Here is a 19,425-nt window from a genome sequence, read left to right as displayed (position 1 = left end):
ATCTGAGCCTGTGTTCCTGCTACTTGCTCACGAAGCGCAAATCCTTTACAACTTCCACTTACCAACCAACACGAAGAACCTCGCATTTCCATCTGAAACCAGTGTCGACTTCTGTCCACAAAATGAAGTAGAACTATTTGCTTTGTTGCACCTTTGCACAGCTGCTGTTTTCCTCCATTCAGACAGGATGAGAAATAAATACTTTTGTCTGACTCCCTTACTGTCTAGACACAGTCCGGCCAGCGGGAAGTGTCACAATCCATCCCAATACACAAAGGGTCCTTAGCAGAACAACATTTGAAAATCTAACTAATGTATTGTTTTGACTTATTGTCCTCAGTTTTGAATAAAATTGTTTTGATTATCTCCTCCTACAAACTGTTTTTCTGATCATGCATGCTAGACAAAACCAAAAAATGTGGCTTGAAACCATTGTACAAAATTTGGACCCATCATCTTTGTTTTGCAGCATGATGAAGTAACTGAAGATAAAATATTAAATTCTTTCTCCAGCTTGAGGTCAAGTGGGGCACAGATTTGACATTAATAACCAGAAAAGGGATTCTGCAAATTTACAGAAGGCTTAATTTCTCACTCAGAAAAAGTCAGCAGAGCTCAGCAGAGGATGTTAGACATATTTTTAAAAATATCAAAAGTGGTATTCATTTCAAAATAAATGTGTGAATATAAAGGACATCATGACAAGATGTTGCTATGTGTGGCTGTACAACTCAAAGAAGTGTAGATACTTGGGCTATTTTTTTTTATTTCTGTGAGGATGCAGCTTACAAATGGTCACATGCTCCAAGGGTAGCCCCATATATATATGGCATAAACATATGTGCTTGCTTTTGTGAGATGATATAAAATCTTACATTTTAAATGAAAACACGCCAGCACCTATTTGTTACATGGGAGCCTAAGGATTTATGCATTTGGACTTTTGGGACATGATTTATTTATGTTTTTATTTATTACAGTACTTGTATCCTGCCCTTCTCACCCAATAGGGGATATCGTTATATTATTTTGTGCTTAAAGCACACTGGGAACAGGAACTAGAACCTTTCCTTCAGGAAAAAAGTTCCCATTCCAGTTTGTGAAAATGTAGTGTGTCATGTACTTTTAACCTTTCGACATAAAATACAATAGATCTCCGTTACCATTACTTCCACTATTGCTCCAACCAAAGGGTCTCCAGGGCATTGCAGACTACCGGTAGTGATGGGGCACATGGGGATGGCTGGCTGGAGACACCTCTTGGTGCCTTGCCTCAGCTGATTATCTCAATGTGGCAGTTGCCATTTCCCAGCACAATGATTTGCAAGCTCTCAGAAACCTTTCAGATGGGGTTGGAGGGGCCAGATTTGGTTATTAATAACTATACAGATAAATCACAAGAGTTATGAGATTGTAAGTCTAGCTTCTGTTTTTATAAACATTGAACAAAATGCTAGCCTTAAAACTTTAATTCAAAGAATGTGCTTTTGGCCATTCTATTTGCGTATAACATTGTGAAGTCTCCTTGTAAAGAGAAAAAGCAGGGTGGTAATAATAATAATAATAATAATAATAATAATAATAATGCCTTCAAGTCTCTACTTTTGGCTGTCTAGATGCTACTCGATTACAATGCTCAGTGCTACTGACGATGTTTAGGGAAAGTCACCGATTTCCCCCATACTTACACAGGATGTAGGTAAAAAGTGCCACCCTGAAACAGGTGTTTCAGCTAATGTGCAAGTGCCCTATACGAACATGTCAGAATTAAACTACTATGAGGTCTCAATAGCCAGGAGCAGACATCTTCCATTATATATATGACTGGTATAAGCCTATAGGAGTGCAACAAACCAAGCTTATAATTTGGCACTATATCAGTGTTTGTATGAACTACTATGTGGTGAAAATGTCTGAATGTGAACAGGAAGTTTCATTTGCAATGCCTTATATCATTTAACAAATACCTACACACTTCAATTATTTAAATATGTATATCAGTAAAAAATGTTTGGATACATTTTGGAGTGGCTATCTTCCCCCAAATGCAGAAACAGCAGCATTTCATTCCTTGATAAGAGCCAGCGTGGTGTACTGGTTTGAGAGCTGGATTGTGACTGCTGAGACCAAGGTTTGAATCTTCGCTCAGCCATGGAAACTTCCAAAATAGCTTTGGGCAAGTCACACACAAGTTTCAAAGGAAGGCAATGGCAAATCCCTTATGAATAAATCTTGGCAAGAAAACCCTATAGGGTAACCATAAGTCAAAAAGAACTTGAAGGCACCCAATAATTTCTTTTTAACAAAAGTGAGAATTTTGTCCAGGAAAGTACACGGGGAACACAATTTTTAAAAGGTTAGTACTTCTAGGCTGGGGTAGAAATTGTATGGCCATAAGAAGTTGTTAGATGGATGGTGGAACTTTACTAAAGGTCAGCTTTCGAGGGCATCAAACTCAGTAGATTTCCCCCTCCTGTTAAAGAATATACATACAACAGTAGTGTTCTGTGTTGTTTATTGAGTAAATTTTCTTCAGACCGAGTTCAAAATGAAGACATTTTAAAAAAGGCTTCTCTAAAAGGTTTCGCAACATAAACATACTAGAGGCAAGAGTTTCCCTAGTGGAATTTTTCACACTCGGGTAAGTAATCTCTGCTTCAAAACAGTCTCATACACATCAGGTTGTAGACAAGCATTAAAAAGAGTGTAGAATACAACTCCATGCATTATTTTTGATACAAAAATGTCCTATTAAAAAGTTGTAACAACAAATAAGCGAAATGAAACCATCCCACTCCTACTTTTGTTTCGTTGCATATACAGTATTGTTAAAAGGTGTCACTGGCAGAGACTGTTCCCCGTTTCAGTCAGCCTACTTTTATCTGGTGCTGGAAGTGATGGTATTTGCAGGCCAATGAATTCAGGGGGGTCCAAGCTGGCAAAATTTATTTTAGAGACACCATCAACTCACAATCAACAGACCAGCTGTGAGAAAGGGGAAGGTTTCTCCCATTCCAAAAAACAACCCTACATTTCCTTTTCAACAATGCTATCTCTAAAAGGAAACAAATAGCTTAAAAAGCAAAAGGGATGACTTACAGTCATCACCATACACGGGAATGTACATTGAACTAACTAGTATAAAAGCATATTGCACATTGTCTGTATTGCAATCCTGAGAAACCTTTTCACAAACAGTACTGGCACATAGCAACTCACATCAAGTGAGCATTTCACATTCTAGCAGACGTCCTCAAAACGTCTAATTCGGCCCACCCAAATTCTGTGAGACGTTTAAACATATCTAACTGTTCAGGCCACGATCACAAAAGTATACTTCTGAGAGACTGAGCTCCATGAAAATCAAGAGGAACCAAGGCAAGAGGACAGGCCTCCAAATCTGTGTGTGCTGAGAATTTATTGGCTAAATCAGTTACTCTTCTCTCACTGTTCATCTCTGCAAATGCCCCCCTCACCCCAAATCACCTCTACTTTCTTCTGACAACCCCTTCAAACAATCAGGCTCTTTTACAAGGAAGTCAAGACAAGGAGGAGAAAAACCTGGTGTCCTGGGGAGGCATTTGCAGGAGGAAATTTGTGTAGGAGAGGAGGCAAATTTGAGCAGTCCCTCATTGGACAAATATTCCCTGTGAGAAGCTCCCTGTCTCAGGACTTATTGATAAGGAAACACTATGTGTGACTCACTTCCAAAGACTATGCTTGCTTAGAGCAGGAAGCTAACTTGGGGTGGTGATGGTGGGATTAAAACTTTGGATGTAGAAAAGCAGAAATAGCTTGTCCCTTAAGTGACCAAAGTATTTAAATATGATATCAGTAGGCTTTTGCTTTGCATTCTGGTGCTTAAACTAAAGTGCAGCATAATGGTACATTCTACTGCCTCCCCATACTGCAACACAATGCCATCTATCCTGGGTGTTGCTAAGACTCTTCCAAAATCAGTGATTCAAAGACTTTTTCAAAAAGTCTGGTTTTCTAGTAATATCCCAAGACATTCCCCACATTTTTAGAACTCCTTTTCTTTTATATACTTTTATATACCTTTTTGTTAGGTGTACTGACTCCAACTGCAAGGTCTAATATGTTACACTAGAAGACAGAAATCCCTTCATATATATATATTCAAAAAATGATGTGCGTTCAAGTAAACATTAATCCCTGATATAACCTGTAAACTATGTTTCTCCAACAAATGGTCGCTGACTTCTTAAGACAGCAGCATCTTTTAAAATATAGAGGTAATTTCTAATTGCATTTCAAGTAAAAGAGTGAACATGAGACCCTAGTGGCATTTTGTTTACTAATGGTTCACCAGTTTTCCAGAGATTTTAAGGCCAAAGAGGATTCTCTGTGCTGATGTTTAGGTTTAACACCTTGCTTTGTGCAAGCTCTAGTGAAAGTAAGGAGAGAAACATTCTTCAATGATTATTCCAGTTTGAAATGGGGGGAAAAGCTGTGTTAAGTGTCAACATGTTCAGAACAGCAACTTTAAACAGGCTTCATGGGGAAAGCATGTTGCTGCAAAAATATCTAATGGCAGATGTTTCTCCAGGTTCCATTTTCCAAAAGTAGTAATTTAAAATCACACACTGCCCAGTTCATTGGCACCAGGGGGCAGAGGGAGAAGAATTCTTGAATTGTGAGGTATATATTTTTGCACTTCTTTTCTCCACATCTTGATCTTGTTAGGTCTTGAAAAATGGGAACCAGTTTCTACTAATGGATTTGCTTGGTCCATTTTCTCCAGACCCTCTTCCTTCTGGGGATCAAGTGCAATTCACCAACATTATGCCCCTCTCCCCAATGTAGTGCCTTTTTCTCCGATCTTCCTTTGCCCATCGAGACAGCCTGCTGTGCACGAATGGTAGCTGCTGAAATAGCTACTGCCAAGGGTCAAAGACAGGCAGTGAATTGGCTCCTCTGAGACCGCCACCTGCATAGTGACTGCAGGCCCTTGGATGGACACGGTTTGGAATCCAACAGGCCCAAAGCTGGCAGTGGAGGATGAAGGCAGTGAACTGCCACTTCCCGAGGCAAGGCTGCTTGACTGAGGAGCTAGTAAGGACTGCCGGTAAGCTGAGCACAGATCATGCATCGGAGAGCAGAATTGTGAGTAGATGCTGTGCTGCTGAGCCAGAGGGTGATAATAATGGGATGGCTGGAAAAGAACCTGAGCTGGAGTCTGGAAGATCAGGCTTTCCACAAGCTGCCGCTCCCGTAGTAGAGTGGCTTGATCTTTTTCCTTGTTGGCTTCCTTGACATTCTTCTCGTGGGCTCTGAACAAAAAAAAAAAAAGCAAGGGCGTGCTAAAGATGCGCTGTGATGCGGAGAGACAAAATTCGTAGAACAGCATTCACAAAATGAGCATTATGTCAGCCTTCAATCTTTTTTCATGGCAAGGTGATGGTGGTCTATGATCATACCAGATCTTTTGAAAATGTGGAAATTTCCAGTACTATTTTTCCAATAACACAGAACTTACAAAAAATGCTGTAACTTTTGAGTATAGCCAGATAGCATTTGCATTCTTGTGACCCAAGTCCAGAAGTGAGACTAGTAGGCTAGCTCTAGGGAGAGGAAGAGGGAGGAATAATTCAGTTGTGCCATGCACAAGGTTATCTATGGAATGTGCTGAACAGATTGTGTGATGGGCAATACAACCGCCATAGTGAATCATTTTTTCTGAGCTTTTGGGTGCATCTTGCACAACTACAGTAAGGATATTTGACAGCAGAAATAGATTAGAATATGCATGCAAAGCACTGCAAAATGCATAGATACTAGCCAGGACTCCTGAGAGTTGTAGTCAGAAACATCAGGATCGTATAAGATTTCCTATCCTGAAATAAACTTCAGAATTCGTTTCCTTGACTGCACTGAAACCACAGAAAGGTGTGTGAGTGTGTGCATGTTGGGGTATGTGTACAAAAATAGTCTTCCATCAAATGCTGAAGGATGATGGGAGTTGTAGTCCATGGGGGGGGGGCACATGTTCTTCACAGCAGGCTCAAACAGCTGGTTAAAGACTTAACAGTATCTCATAATAGCCCACAATGCGCATACATACTCGTTGGTGATGTGGTTTATTTTCAAGGTTCTACTCCAGTTCAAAGAGTGGGTGAGTTTTAAATTAGACTTTGTCACACTGGAAGCAGCCCTTAGTTCCATGATGGTGGATAGGAATGCTCTTCTTACTGTAGTTCTCATTAAAGAGAATATGACAGACAGCCTGTTTTTGTTTGGAACTTACACAAGCATGAGTTCAACGCATGGAGTAATGTTCTCCCAGGAATATTGTGTGAGCCCCTCGAGCGGTGGGGTCCAAGTTGGAGAGATCTCGAGGCAGATTCGTGCGGCACCCACACAAGCAGCAGCAACCAAAGAAGGCCGGAAGGAGAGGAAAGCATGGTCTGGAAGAGAAAGAACCATGAGATTGGGAGCAAGGACTTCCAATCCAAAAAAACTATTATCATACTTTTCCTCTAGGCTTGGTTGAAGGCCACTGTCTTTGGATCAGTGAGGACACATATCAACTAGGAAAGTCTGAACAAGTTCCGTTGGACTTCATTTCAAACATATACACACACAATCAAATCAATAGTACCCCTCCATTTTAAAGGATACTATCACATATTCTGGTTTTATGTGTTACAGCATCTCAGGCAAAAGTGAACAAAAGCACCTTTTGCAATCTCCTTAACTCAGTTAATTTTCCAGATGACAAAAACCTGCTGTATCAATGCTCAAACTGGCATTTTTGCTCAAAGAAAAGTGACAAAATAAATAGGCTGAAAAGAGATTTTGTCATATTTTGAACACATTCACCATTACCCATGGAACTCATATTTGCTATGGCTACTTAAATTCCCTTGATTTCACTGGGTTTATCTCACGAAGGCCAAGAATATGGGTTAGCTGTATTTCACAGATCCTGATAATGTTCTAAAGTGTGGTAGAATCTTAAGTTGTATATTCACTAGGATGTCCCACATTTATTCCCCAGTTACCAATGAATGCTGTCAAGTATAGTTACCTTGTAGTGAGACTTCCAGGAAATAGTGAGAGTATTTATCAATGAAAGATCTGGCTTCAGCCATGGATGTGATGGGCCAGCCACTGTGTAGGTCGCTTTCAGTAACAGAGGCAAAGAGGTAGTAATCGATGTAGTGTGCTGGTGTTGGCAGACACAGATTCCAGTCAAATGTTTCCAGGAGCAGCAGTTCTATTTTCAGCAGATCTTTCTTCGTTAGCACCAGGTTAAGGCGGGATGCATAAGAAAAGTTGTTCAACTGTTCTAGCTTTGGCACTCTTTTCTCCTTTTCTTCAAATTTACCTGTTGAGAGAAGACAGTATCATAATGAATTTCATGTTAGAATTGGAGTTAGAAAACATCACCACCTCCCCATCAGACAACAGGAATAACACTTTATTAAAATAATGAGACACCAGCATTATTATCACTTGCTCAGCACCATGCCCTGATCTTGAATTAAAAATTATTCGCTTAGCTACAGCCCATCTATCAATCCTTGTTGCAGATCACACAAGTATATGGTGGAACATATTAACATTACATTCATACAAAGAGCTCTCAACTACAGATCTTGCTGTAAACAAATTTGGAGCGAAACATTCAGAGAGATTAAGGCACTATTCTCTCCTGAAGATTGCTAACCTTTCATTTTGTCTATGCAGTCAGAACAGAAACCAAATACGCTAGTGTATAGAATGGGACATGAGCATCCAAATTTTGGAATCCATGGAATGTGTGTGTGTGAACCAAACCCCAGCAGACACTAAGGACCCACTATAAGCATCAATTGATGGAGCAACAAGATCCTGTTCTTTCTTGGTAGAGGCTTTCTTTAAGGTTACATGTTATGTGATTTTAAATTAGGACAGAAGATACTCAATATCTAAGACCAGAATCTTAAACCTGATCCCTTTAGAGCTGTGTTTTGCAGTTCCAATATTACCACTTTTCCGGAGAGTATGGGAAGAACAGTCCATGCTAGCAAAAAATAAACTAAGCTTATAGAGCTTCATAATCATGGTCCAGATTCCAAGAGTTTTTTTCTTCTGGTTTAACCAGTTCTGTCTGTTTGCTGTCAAACATTTCGCTAGCCTTATAAGTAGCAGGCAGGCAAGCCTTTCTAGGTGGGCAGGATACAAGGGAGAAAATCTCCCTTCTAAATTACTTACCTGGATTCTGGGAGCCCCCAAATCATGAGACACTAGTATCAAGACTTTGCCTAAGAAACGTTGACATATCATATGTGTACGTATATACAAACACACATTTATGTATACAGACACACAAACAAACACAGAGCCCTCTTAACATGAGCAGTGCTTCCACTAGGTCAATTTATCCTCTCCCATGGAGGCCCTGAGTTTTCATAAATTGACAGTGAAACATATTTTAAGAGTAAGTACATAATCTTTAAGAGGGGATCCCCTATTCAGCTTTGTTACTTGGGACCCATCTACCCATAAAAGATGTTCTTTTGTCATCTATTATTGTTCCTAGACAATGATTCTGTAGCCACAGAAACATAGTAACCTGCAGTGAGTGGATAACTACTATCTGCTATATGAACTCTGCTCTACAAGCTTGAATTAGCATGGAATGTAGCAGTTTGATTCTGACCAGGCAATGTCCGTATGGGAGTATAGCACCCCAGTCATGAGGTAACTGCACTCATTATGCATTTTCGGGCTGTATGGCCATTTTCCAGAAGCATTCTCTCCTGATTTTTCGACCACATCTATGGCAGGCAACCTCTGAGGATGCCTGCCATAGCTGTGGGAGAAATATCAGAGGACAGAATGCTTCTGAAAATGGCCATACAGACCGGGAAACACACAACAACCCTGTGATTCCGGCCATGAAAGCCTTCGACAACAGATTATGCATTTACTTCCAAGACCACTCCAAGATGCACTGAAAATCCCCAAAACTTTAGTCACTTTTCTGGGCCAGGTTAAAACACCTTTGGTTCATTAAGCATTCCAGCTTCTTAGTGCATCCTAGTATGTATTGTTTTGAATTGTTTTATGAATGTATCCCACTTTTAATAAATATCAGGAGGAGATGACCACCTGTATGTTGTTTTTGAACACTAGCATCTTTGGATTAAAGCAGTTTAATAATAGCACTATGCCTTTAAAAATGTTGCAGGAGGTGCCCTGCAGAAAACATCCCCAAGTAATTCATTCTCCAGTTCAAATGTAATGTGGAAAGACCTACATAACTGACCTGGTGTACATGATTTCAAGCTTTCTCTGCTCAAACATAAGCTGAACACATATTAATAAGACGTTTGGACTCATCTCACCCAGAACATTCCTTTTTGAATTATTACCATCTGGCAGATAGAACTGGGTGACAAAGACAAGGACAAAGACAAGCTTTTATCCTAGAGCTGTGGCTATGCTGAACTCCATGGTTTCACACTGATGTGGTAAGTGGTGGTGGTTGGGGTGTGGAGGGATTGGTGTATTGTTTTGTGGTGTGTGCTGGGGAAGGCATTTAATTTCGTTGTGCAATAGCACAATGACAATAAAGTGATTCTGTTCTATGTTCAAGTGAAGCAGTAGTCTTACTATATTACAGGTAATGTGCAAAGCTTCTGTTAGTTCACTCAACGCATGCAATAGGCAGACAATCCTTTTCCCAACAAAAAACAAAGCAACTGTCAATGTTTACTCACTTGCAAGGATGAGGCAAGTAATGGAGATGGCATACAGTTCTTTGAGAGCAATATCATAGCGGTCCATAAAGAGGTCCAGTAAGTAGACAGCAAGATGCCTGGCTGCGGGGCAGAGCTTATAGCGGCTGCTGAGGATAGCTAAGAGGTCAGCAAAATAGCGTCGCATCCCAATTTGTGGAGAGTGAGCCTTGTATGTGGGCAGCTTCAGCTCCTATGGCAACACAAAGGAGGGGCAGAGAAGGTATGTCATTCAAGGCAGGACACAGAAATGTTCAGAACAGCACTCTGGTCTGGCTAGTCATATAACAACAAGATACAAAAGTGATCCAGCTTTTATTCAAAATGATTCTGATTTGAAAAACTATGAAACATGTTCACATCATTTTCAAACAGTCCACTGTTAACTGTTGTAGCTGACACAGATCCCCTAAATCATGAAATGTCTAGAAGCAATGCTGATTGCCTATGATCAAAAACTTCCACAAATAGGCAAGGATTTTTCCTCACAACTGAATTTATTTAAAAAGGGACTGTATGAATCTTTCTCAAGCTGAGAGTGAGACTCCAGGTTGAGACTGTGTGGCTAACCTAAGGCCAACCATGCATTAATAATAAGTGGTATAGTTACCTAGCATTACATGGATATGCATTTTTGAATTTTATTTATTAGAATGACTCATTGTTAGCTTCAGAATGTTATGATTTGTCCCTCTAGAAAATGCATACTGGGAAACACCAGGTACCCAAGCTAGCTTATATATAAATAAGGAGTACTGTGGTACTTTGAAACCGCTTTGAGTTCCCCCAGGGACAAGAAAAGCGGTATACAAATGCAGTAAATAAATAAATAAATAAATAATGCTTTCAGAGACAAAGTCAGTATGTCATTAATTCAAGTGTGGAAATAATAATTCACCAGCCTTAATAATAGTGGAAGTTCAACACCTCTATAGCTATATGGTTCACAGCCCTTCAGCATCTGATCAATTGCCATTTATATGCAGTGATTTTCTGGGTTACCCCCTTTTTCTTGGAAGCCTCTTTGGCTATTAGCCCCTCCCTGGATAGGTGAAAATGATTACTGCTAACTACGTACTTTTAATAGTCCAGATCAATGCAGTCATTGGGTTGTTGTGTGTTTTCCGAGCAGTATGACCACGTTCTAGAATTATTCTCTCCTGCTATTTTGCTCACATCTATGGCAGGCATACCTCACTACCTTTGAGGATGCCTGCCATAAATGTGGGTGAAACGTCAAGTCAGGAGAGAATACTTCTGGAACATGGTCATACAGCCTGGAAAACACACAACAACCCTGTGAACCCGGCCTTTGACTCATGAAAGCCTTCGACAACACAATGCGGTCATTGGCTTTTGGATAAGCTATGCCATTATTCTGGACTATATATAATATAATATAATATAATATAATATAATGTAACATAATATAATATAACATATTATAATATAATATAATGGCACAAGATTGCTGACCACTTCTGAAATGTAAAAGTCAATCTACACATTCAACAGTTAAAAAAGGGATCAAGGAAGTAAAGGAGTTAAGAGTACTGTACATCCTAAAAAAAACCGGGAAGATAAGACCTCTGGAATAAAGGACTGTGGAATAAGTGTTTATATAAGACTTATCTGGACAGCAGGCCCATGCATAAACAAAACAATTAGATGGCACCATCCAGTCTTGCTTTAAGAGGCAAAAACCATTCATTTGACCTTAGCAGCATCCTTGTGGAGGTTTTTGTAGTTGAAGCATCCCACTTAAGGATGGAGCAATTTACAAAGGTTTTGACTGGGCTATAAAACTAAAAATGGAACTACATTTGAAGGCTCTACTATTACAAATAAATTGCCCAGATGCCAGACTCCACAGCATGCAGACCGGAGGGGATTCTCCTTAAAATGCTCACTGTAGAATTTGAAAGCCATCTTCACACCCTGCATGAAATGTTGTTGTGTTGATGTTGTTTTCCAATATAGAGAGTATATTTCAAGGTAAAATGACTCGACATAACATTTTAATCAGATCTGTAGTGTAATCCCTCAACATTTGAGGCTTTGACTTTTGCTGATCTGATTGTTCACAGATTTGATTTAAAATGTTCTCTGGGTCTTCCAGTGTGACCCTATGGTCAACTTCCTCCAGTTATGCTAGAGGACCTAGAGATTGCTAGTGAGAACACCCTTCTATGAATCTCTAGGTCCTCCAATGCAATTCTATGGTCTGCTTCCAGCAAAGATTGACAATATAGTCATGCTTGAAGATCTAGAACATTGGTTCTCAACCTGTGGGTCCCCAGGTGGTCTGGCCTACAATTCCCAGAATCCCAAGTGGTTTACCAGCTATTAGGCTTTCTGGGATAGCCAAAACATCTGGGGACCCACAGGCTGAGAACCACTGATCTAGAAAGACCCAGAAAGATGTTTGTCCAGGTTAAAAAAAATAGCAATTTCATTATTTTTTTACTTTCACAGGAACCTGAACCCCAGCGAATGTGAGGAGTGACTATATATACACATTTCTCTCCCATAGAGCTTATTCTATATGTACTTTTAATTATGATATGTATTTTAACATTTATCATGTTATGTTTTTATGTATATTTGCTTCAATTTTTATGATTGTATACGGCATCGAATATTTGCCTTTTGTATGTGTAAACTGCCCTGAGACTCGCCGGGGAGAGAGGGCAGGCAAATTAGAAATAATAATAATAATAATAATATTTCTTGCTAGAAAGCAAGAAATATATGAGCACCACTGGACAAAATGATGTGAAAGTAGAACAGATAAAAGTAGAGAGAGAGAAGAGAGTGATTTAACTCCAACCTTCTGCCTCAGGGTCTGATGGATGTCGGTTGCAAGTTGCTCTGTCCACCACCGTTTTTCCATTCTTGGTTTTCTGTTCAAAGCACAGCTGTCTTAGTAAATTAGCAGCACTAGGAAAAAAGTGGGTAGGGACAGAATCAATATACCAGACTAGACACTCTTATAGTTAATCAAGTGGAGTTCCATGTCCACTACGAAACTCTACTTGACATCTAGTGAACATGTTTACAACTGTGGCACAACAGCTTGATGAAATGCCTGGCACACTAGGGCAATGGCATGCTGCCCTGAGATCCTCAAATAAAGGACAGATTACAAATAGTTTATTATTAAAATACCAAAAAATACTGCAGCAGATTCTACATTAATTTAAACACATCTCATCCCACCATCCTTATGTGTGCCTAGTCTTACACACCATTTGACTACGCACATTGATTTTGGCTATGAAAGCCTTCGACAACACATTAACTGAAATTATTTCTTCAGAACTCCTAATTAAGGGGTTCACATTTTTGTTGAACTGTAGTTGCATCTGACATATTACAGTGACCTCATGAATTTCACAAGGTTTTTCTAGGGTACATCTAAACTGCAGAAAGTAATATCATTTGGCCCCACTCTAACTGCCTTGGTTCAATGCCATGGAACTCTGGGATCTGTAGTTTGTTGAGGCACCAGCACTCTTTGGCAGAGAAGACTAATGACCTTGTGAAACTACCATTCCCATGATGCCATAACAGTTAAAGCAGTGTCAAACTGCATTAATTCTACAGTGTAAATCAAGCATGGGCAAACTTTGGCCCTCCAGGTGTTTTGGACTTCATATACACACCCCATTGAAAGCATACACAGAAACACTCAAGTAAGTTTTAGGGTGCATTTACACCAGGCATGGGTAAACTTTGGCCCTCCAGGTGTTTTGGACTTCAACTACCACAATTCCTAAGAGCCTACCAGAGTTAAAGTCCAAAATAGCAGGGGGCTGGACTAGATGGCCCATGTGGTCTCTTCCAACTCTACTATTCTATGATTCTAATACCTGGAGGGCCAAAATTTGCCCATGCCTGGTTTAAACCAGAGAATTAATGCAGTTTGATCCCACTTTAACTGCCATGGCTCAGTGCTATGGAGTCCTAGGAGCTGCACTTTTACAAGGACCATCGCCTTCTCTGCCCAAGAGGAATGGGGCCTCACCAAACCACAAACCCCAGGATTCCAAACCACTGCGTTACAGCAGTTCTAGTGAGACAGAACTGCATCCATTCTACAGTGTAGATCAGGCATGGGCAAACTTTGGCCCTGCGGGTGTTTTGAACTTCAACTCCCACAATTCCTAACAGCCTACTGTTAAAAATTGTGGGATTTGAAGTCCATAACACCTGGAGGGCTGAAGTTTGCCCATGCATGCTTGGTGTAGATGCACCCTATGTGAACACCTTACATGCAATTGTAACTGAAGATTGAATTAGTAGCTCTGATCAAATCATTGTAATATAAAAAAATCATTTAATTTACATTGAAAGGTGTAAACTGTATTTTTTAAATATAAGGTTGGTAGGAAAAGGTATATGGATAAAGGTAAAGGTTTTCCCCTGACATTAAGTCTAGTCGTGTCTGACTCTGTGGGTTGGTGCTCATCTCCATTTCTAAGCCAAAGAACCAGCATTGTCCATAGACCCCTCCAAGGTCATGTAGCCGTCATGACTGCATGGACCGCCGTTATATATACATATAACATATACAGAAATGCATATAATAACCCAGACCCACTTTCCTCCCGTTCATGTTCACACCGGCTGGTTTGCAAGCAGCCTACACTGTAGAATTAATGCAGTTTGGCACCACTTTAACCGCCATGGCTCAGTGCTATAGAACCCCAAGAGCTGTAGTTTGGTGAAGCACCAAACCTAGCAAAAGCCAGACCTAGCAAAAGTACAAATCCCATGACTCCATAGCTCAAGTGGCTTCAAACTGGATTAATTCTACGGTGTAGTAGACACACCCTTTGCCAGACTGGAGATTTCGTTGAAGAAGCCGAGCTTTCCTTACCTTTTGCCGCCTTTGTCCTTGCTTCTGCTGGAAAACTACCGGGTGGATGTGTACCTTGGAGAGGGAGTGAATGAGTGGCATTCTTCATGCAGCCCTGCCGGTTCCTGGTCCCAGACTGGAAACGAGAGCCATTCCTCCCCTGCTCTGCGAAGGTGCAATGATGGGAAGGGAGAAGGCCACCCTGAGCTGCAGCACACCTACATGACTCTTCTTCTTCCTTCTCCTTCTCCTCCTCCTCTTCTTTCTTGCATGGAACGCACACTGAGCCCGAGCCCGGACCCACGCTCGCGCACCGGCTCCGCACCGCGCATGCCCGGAGAGGCCCCCTCGCGAGCCCTGCTGGGAGTGGTAGTCCTTCCGCACTCTCTCCTCTCTCCGCTCCTCGCTTTATTTATGCCCAACCTTCCAGCCCCGCGGCCTTTCTCTTCGCCTTGGCGGCGTGCCCCATTCATCCATAATAGAAGGCTATCAATCAATCAATCAATCAACCAACCCTGTTAATGCAATCAGAGGCGTTAATGCGTCGCGTTCTGATGTTGGGACCTTTGCAAATGTTAATGAACCCAGCCGGGATGGGATGATTGAATCATCGCCAGTTTGGGCTCAGAAGAAGGACTCCCTGAAATCCAATTCTTTTTTTTTTTTTTTTGCATTTCATTGGAAATAGCTCTCTTGGGAAAAAGCCCCAGGCGGGACATATTTCCCCAGGAAGAAGTTAATATGTCAGAAGAAGGAATTGACCAAAACAACTTATGAGAAATCCTTGCATGGTGGTTATATTAAAAATAGATCTTTCAATGTAGATTAAATGATTTTTAAATCACAATGATTTGATCTGAGCTGCTATTTCCATCTTCAATTACAATTGCATGTGAAGTGTTCACATAGGGTGCATCTACACCAGGCGTGGGCAAACTTCAGCCCTGCAGCTGTTTTGGACTTCCAACTCCCTCCATTCCTAACAGACTACCAAAGTCCAAAACAACTGCAGGGCCGAAGTTTGCCCATGCCTGATCTATGCAGTAGAATTAAAGCACTTTGGCACTGCTTTAGCTGTTATGGCATCATGGGAATTGTAGTTTCACAAGGTCTTTAGTCTTCTCTGCCAAAGAGTGCTGGTGCCTCACCAAACTACAGATCCCATAACATTGAGCCAAGGCAGTTAGAGTGGGGTCAAACTGCATTACTTTCTGCAGTGTAAAAGGTAAAGGTTTTCCCCTGACATTAAGTCAAGTCGTGTCCGACTCTGGGGTTTGGTGCTTATCTCCATTTCTAAGCCGAACAGCCGGCATTGTCCGTAGACACCTCCAAGGTCATGTGGCCGGCATGACTGCATGGAGCACCGTTACCTTCCCGCCGGAGCGGTACCAATTGATCTACTCACATTTGCATGTTTTCAAACTGCTAGGTTGGCAGAAGCTGGGGCTAACAGCGGGAGCTCACCCCACTCCCCTGATTCGAACCGCCGACCTTTTGATCAGCAAGTTCAGCAGCTCAGTGGTTAAACCCACTGTGCCACCAGGGTGCAGATGCACCGTAATAAAACCCTGTGAATTAATGGGGTGTCAGATGCAACTACAGTTCAACCAAAATGTGAACCCCTTAATTAGGAGTTCTGAAGAAATAATTTCAGTTAATGTGTTGTCGAAGGCTTTCATGGCAAGCATCACTGGGTTGCTGTGAGTTTTCCAGACTATTTGGCCATGTTCCAGAAACATTTTCTCCTGATGTTTCTCCCACATTTATGGCAGGCATTCTCAGAGGTTGTGTCACCTCACAACCTCTGAAGATGCCTGCCATAGATGTGGGCGAAACATCAGGAGAGAATGCTTGGGGGAACATGGCTATACAGCCTGGAAAACTCACAGCAACCCAATTTCAGTTAAGACATTGTCCCTCCATAGGTTTTGGCTGTATTTCCAGACTATACTTACTTGGAGATATTACAAGATATTTCCTAGTGTTTTTAATTAAGCACAGAAAGAGTGCCACTCACAATCCAGAAAGTACATTGCCAAGGAAGACAATATTTAGGGTCTTCACAGCAGGTAATTAAATGAATGCTTATGTAAAAAACAAATGTTCATTTTGGCCTTCAGAATATTTGCAGGTATCCTTGTGTACAGGCACCTCATGTATAAAGAACGCCTAATTTTGCACAATTATTTATTGTGTTTGATTTCACATGAAGTATGTGCACCAAGAGCCACTATTTTCCTTCTTTACAGAAGATAGAATTATGAGTAAAGAAAGATGAATTGTTTGTCTATTTTATATTTAATGTTCCTCTGCTTAATGATAGATAAGTTACACACATTCACCCATTGGAGAGATCTTTTGAGGCTTGTTTGTTTTTTGGAGCAGAGCTACATCTGTTGTGTTAGAAGCAAAAATAAATAATCAAAATAGTAATAAAGCTTTTTCTCAGAACAGACATAACAAAAGTTCCACTTCCAGAATTATTTCTTCTTCCATCACTGGTAAGTGAGCCAGCGTTTGTATTGGTTTGAGCATTGAACTACCTATGATTGTGGAGCCATGGAAATCCACTGGGTGGCCTTGGGCAAGTCACACTCTCTCAGACTCAGAGGAAAGGCAATATTGGCAGACCTCTCTGATCTTGCCAAGGAAACCCTGTGATAGGGTTGCTCAACTTCAGAGATGACTAGAAGTCACACAGTTTTCATCATCAACAATAAATACATATTGCTGGAAATACATGGGGTGGGGCCCAGACAAGGTCTAGTCTAACTAGACTACATTTTGGAAATGCAGTTAAAGCTAAAGCAATGTATGGACAGGTGTAATGAAAGTAGAAGACAGTGTAACTGCCTCCCATTTTCTGTACAACAGTGTTTGATTCACTGCTAGCAGACTCCCTGTTTAGATTATATCAAGGGTGTTTCTTATGTTTACTCCATAATTTCTCCCACCTACTATACAAACGGGGGGCTTGCTACCCTCCTCAAGGCTGTGTTGTCAAAACTAAGGACTGGGTTGCCAAACCGGCACATTTGATCAAAATGAAGATCTCTGGGGACACACTTGGCCCCATAAGTCAAGTTAGCACAAGCCACGTCACCATCTAGCTCATGTTTTTGTTTTTGCTGTGAAAGGTTCCAGAAGAACACTGCGGGCTTAATGAAAATCAGAATCTTTATCAGATGTTGTTACAGTCATCATTTTAGGCATGAATCCATTTTTTCTGTACCTGTACCAGAATAAAAGTTTGTGGCTATATTTAATATGTTTTCTCTTTGTTCTGTTATACAAAACACTCAGGCAATAGGAAAGAAGGAAGATCTTTGTGGGTCCACAATGCTTAGGGGTAGAGTTATGGCTCTACAGAAAAATCAGGGACAGAGTTGGGATTCTGGAGTGGAAAAAAAAATCTTCTGAAGGGTTTCTTGACCAAAAAGTGAGAACTAAATAGTCTAATTTTACTGATGAGCAAGTTGAACTGCTAAGGAGTGGGATCACGTAGCTGTCATTGCCAACATCCCTCACCATTGTCTAAGGTGGCTACAGCTGCTGGGAGTTGCAGTTCAATAAGTTCTGGAGAGCTGCAGGCTCCCAAGAAGCTAGATGGCCATCTGTTAGAATTGATTGTGTATTCCTGGGGTTGGACTGGAGGACTGGGGTCCTGTTTCTGCTTTAGAAAGTTAGTTCCAGTTGAGCCATTTTCTCTACAAGCCTGACCAAATAATAGCTTAAACTGTATCAGCATAAAAACTGTTTTGAAAGTTAATCTTTTTTTTAACAGACTCATTGGCCTTAAACCTTATAACAATCTTAGAAGAAAAACACCTCACACAAGTTAAGAATTTAAACAATGGGGATGATTAACACACAGTTCTATAGTTAGCAAATATGTAAGGTGTGGAAAAACTCCTAATAGGATCTCGGATCTCCTAACAAGGGCCCAAGAGTCAAAAGAACAGAAACTTGGGATGCCTTGCAAAAGCCTTTCTCCTTGCCTGAGGGGTTATGCTAAACCCAGATGGCTGTCACAGGGTTTCTGGCTGATGAGCTTGGCTGTGCTATTTCTGCTCCTAAATGTAATTGAAGGAATGTGGGAAACAAAATTGAGCCCAAAGCACACACATAAAATCTCAGCTGCAGGGAATGTCAATCATGAACACTGAATTCCATGTTTGAGAACATCTGCAGTCATAACATGGAAGCGGTCCCATGCTGGGGAATCAGTAAGCACTTTTGTTCTTGTTGTGTACCTACAAGTCATTTCTGACATATGTTGGCCCTAAGGTGGTTGTATCACAGGGTTTTCTGGGCCTGAGAGTGTGAGATGAGTCCGTCTCACCCAGTGGGTTTCCATGGCTGAACAGGGAATCCAGAGTTGTAGTCTAATTCCTAAACCACTATACCATACCTGCTCCAGTAAGAACTAACTTGAAAAAGACAGAAGATATTAAAGGAGTTTGCTCATGTTATTATCCCTAAGTGTATAATATAATCATGCTGCTCCATCCAATTCTCATGGGCTCACATTGAAGCAAGTATGGTTTTCTCATCCCTTCCTCTTAGTTCAGGGATTAAAAGTTCTTTGCATTCTATTTGCTAGTCTGTATCTTGCTAGAGGGTATATTTTAAAAAGAGTTTATTATTTGGTTATCTTCAATCTCAAGGTTGTAAACAACAGCATGGCAAATCAATATTTACATTATTCTTAAAAGGGTCTCCTGAATGTTGTGTTTTAGGGAATGTGTAAAATTCAAATGGCTTTATATTTTGTATTATATGTTTTACTCATGCTGTGATTTCTCATCCTAACAT

At 40.8% G+C, this 19,425-nt stretch overlaps 1 protein-coding gene across 1 annotated transcript; it reads right to left on the bottom strand.

The window, feature by feature from the left end:
- Positions 1–2,498: 2,498 nt before the first annotated feature.
- ccnjl (cyclin J like) lies at positions 2,499–15,572 on the bottom strand. The gene is made up of 6 exons (XM_003225215.4): positions 14,632–15,572; positions 12,580–12,689; positions 9,732–9,942; positions 7,052–7,351; positions 6,269–6,428; positions 2,499–5,294 (listed from the first exon to the last, which is right to left on the bottom strand). Exons 2-6 carry the CDS (start codon positions 12,640–12,642, stop codon positions 4,805–4,807), a joined length of 1,224 nt encoding a protein of 407 aa, XP_003225263.1. The 5' UTR covers positions 12,643–12,689; positions 14,632–15,572; the 3' UTR covers positions 2,499–4,804.
- Between the last annotated feature and the right edge of the window lie 3,853 nt (positions 15,573–19,425).

This window comes from Anolis carolinensis, chromosome 2 (assembly GCF_035594765.1).
Source record: "Anolis carolinensis isolate JA03-04 chromosome 2, rAnoCar3.1.pri, whole genome shotgun sequence".
NCBI classification, from domain to species: domain Eukaryota; kingdom Metazoa; phylum Chordata; class Lepidosauria; order Squamata; family Dactyloidae; genus Anolis; species Anolis carolinensis.
This window is presented reverse-complemented; position numbering and strand designations above follow the sequence as displayed.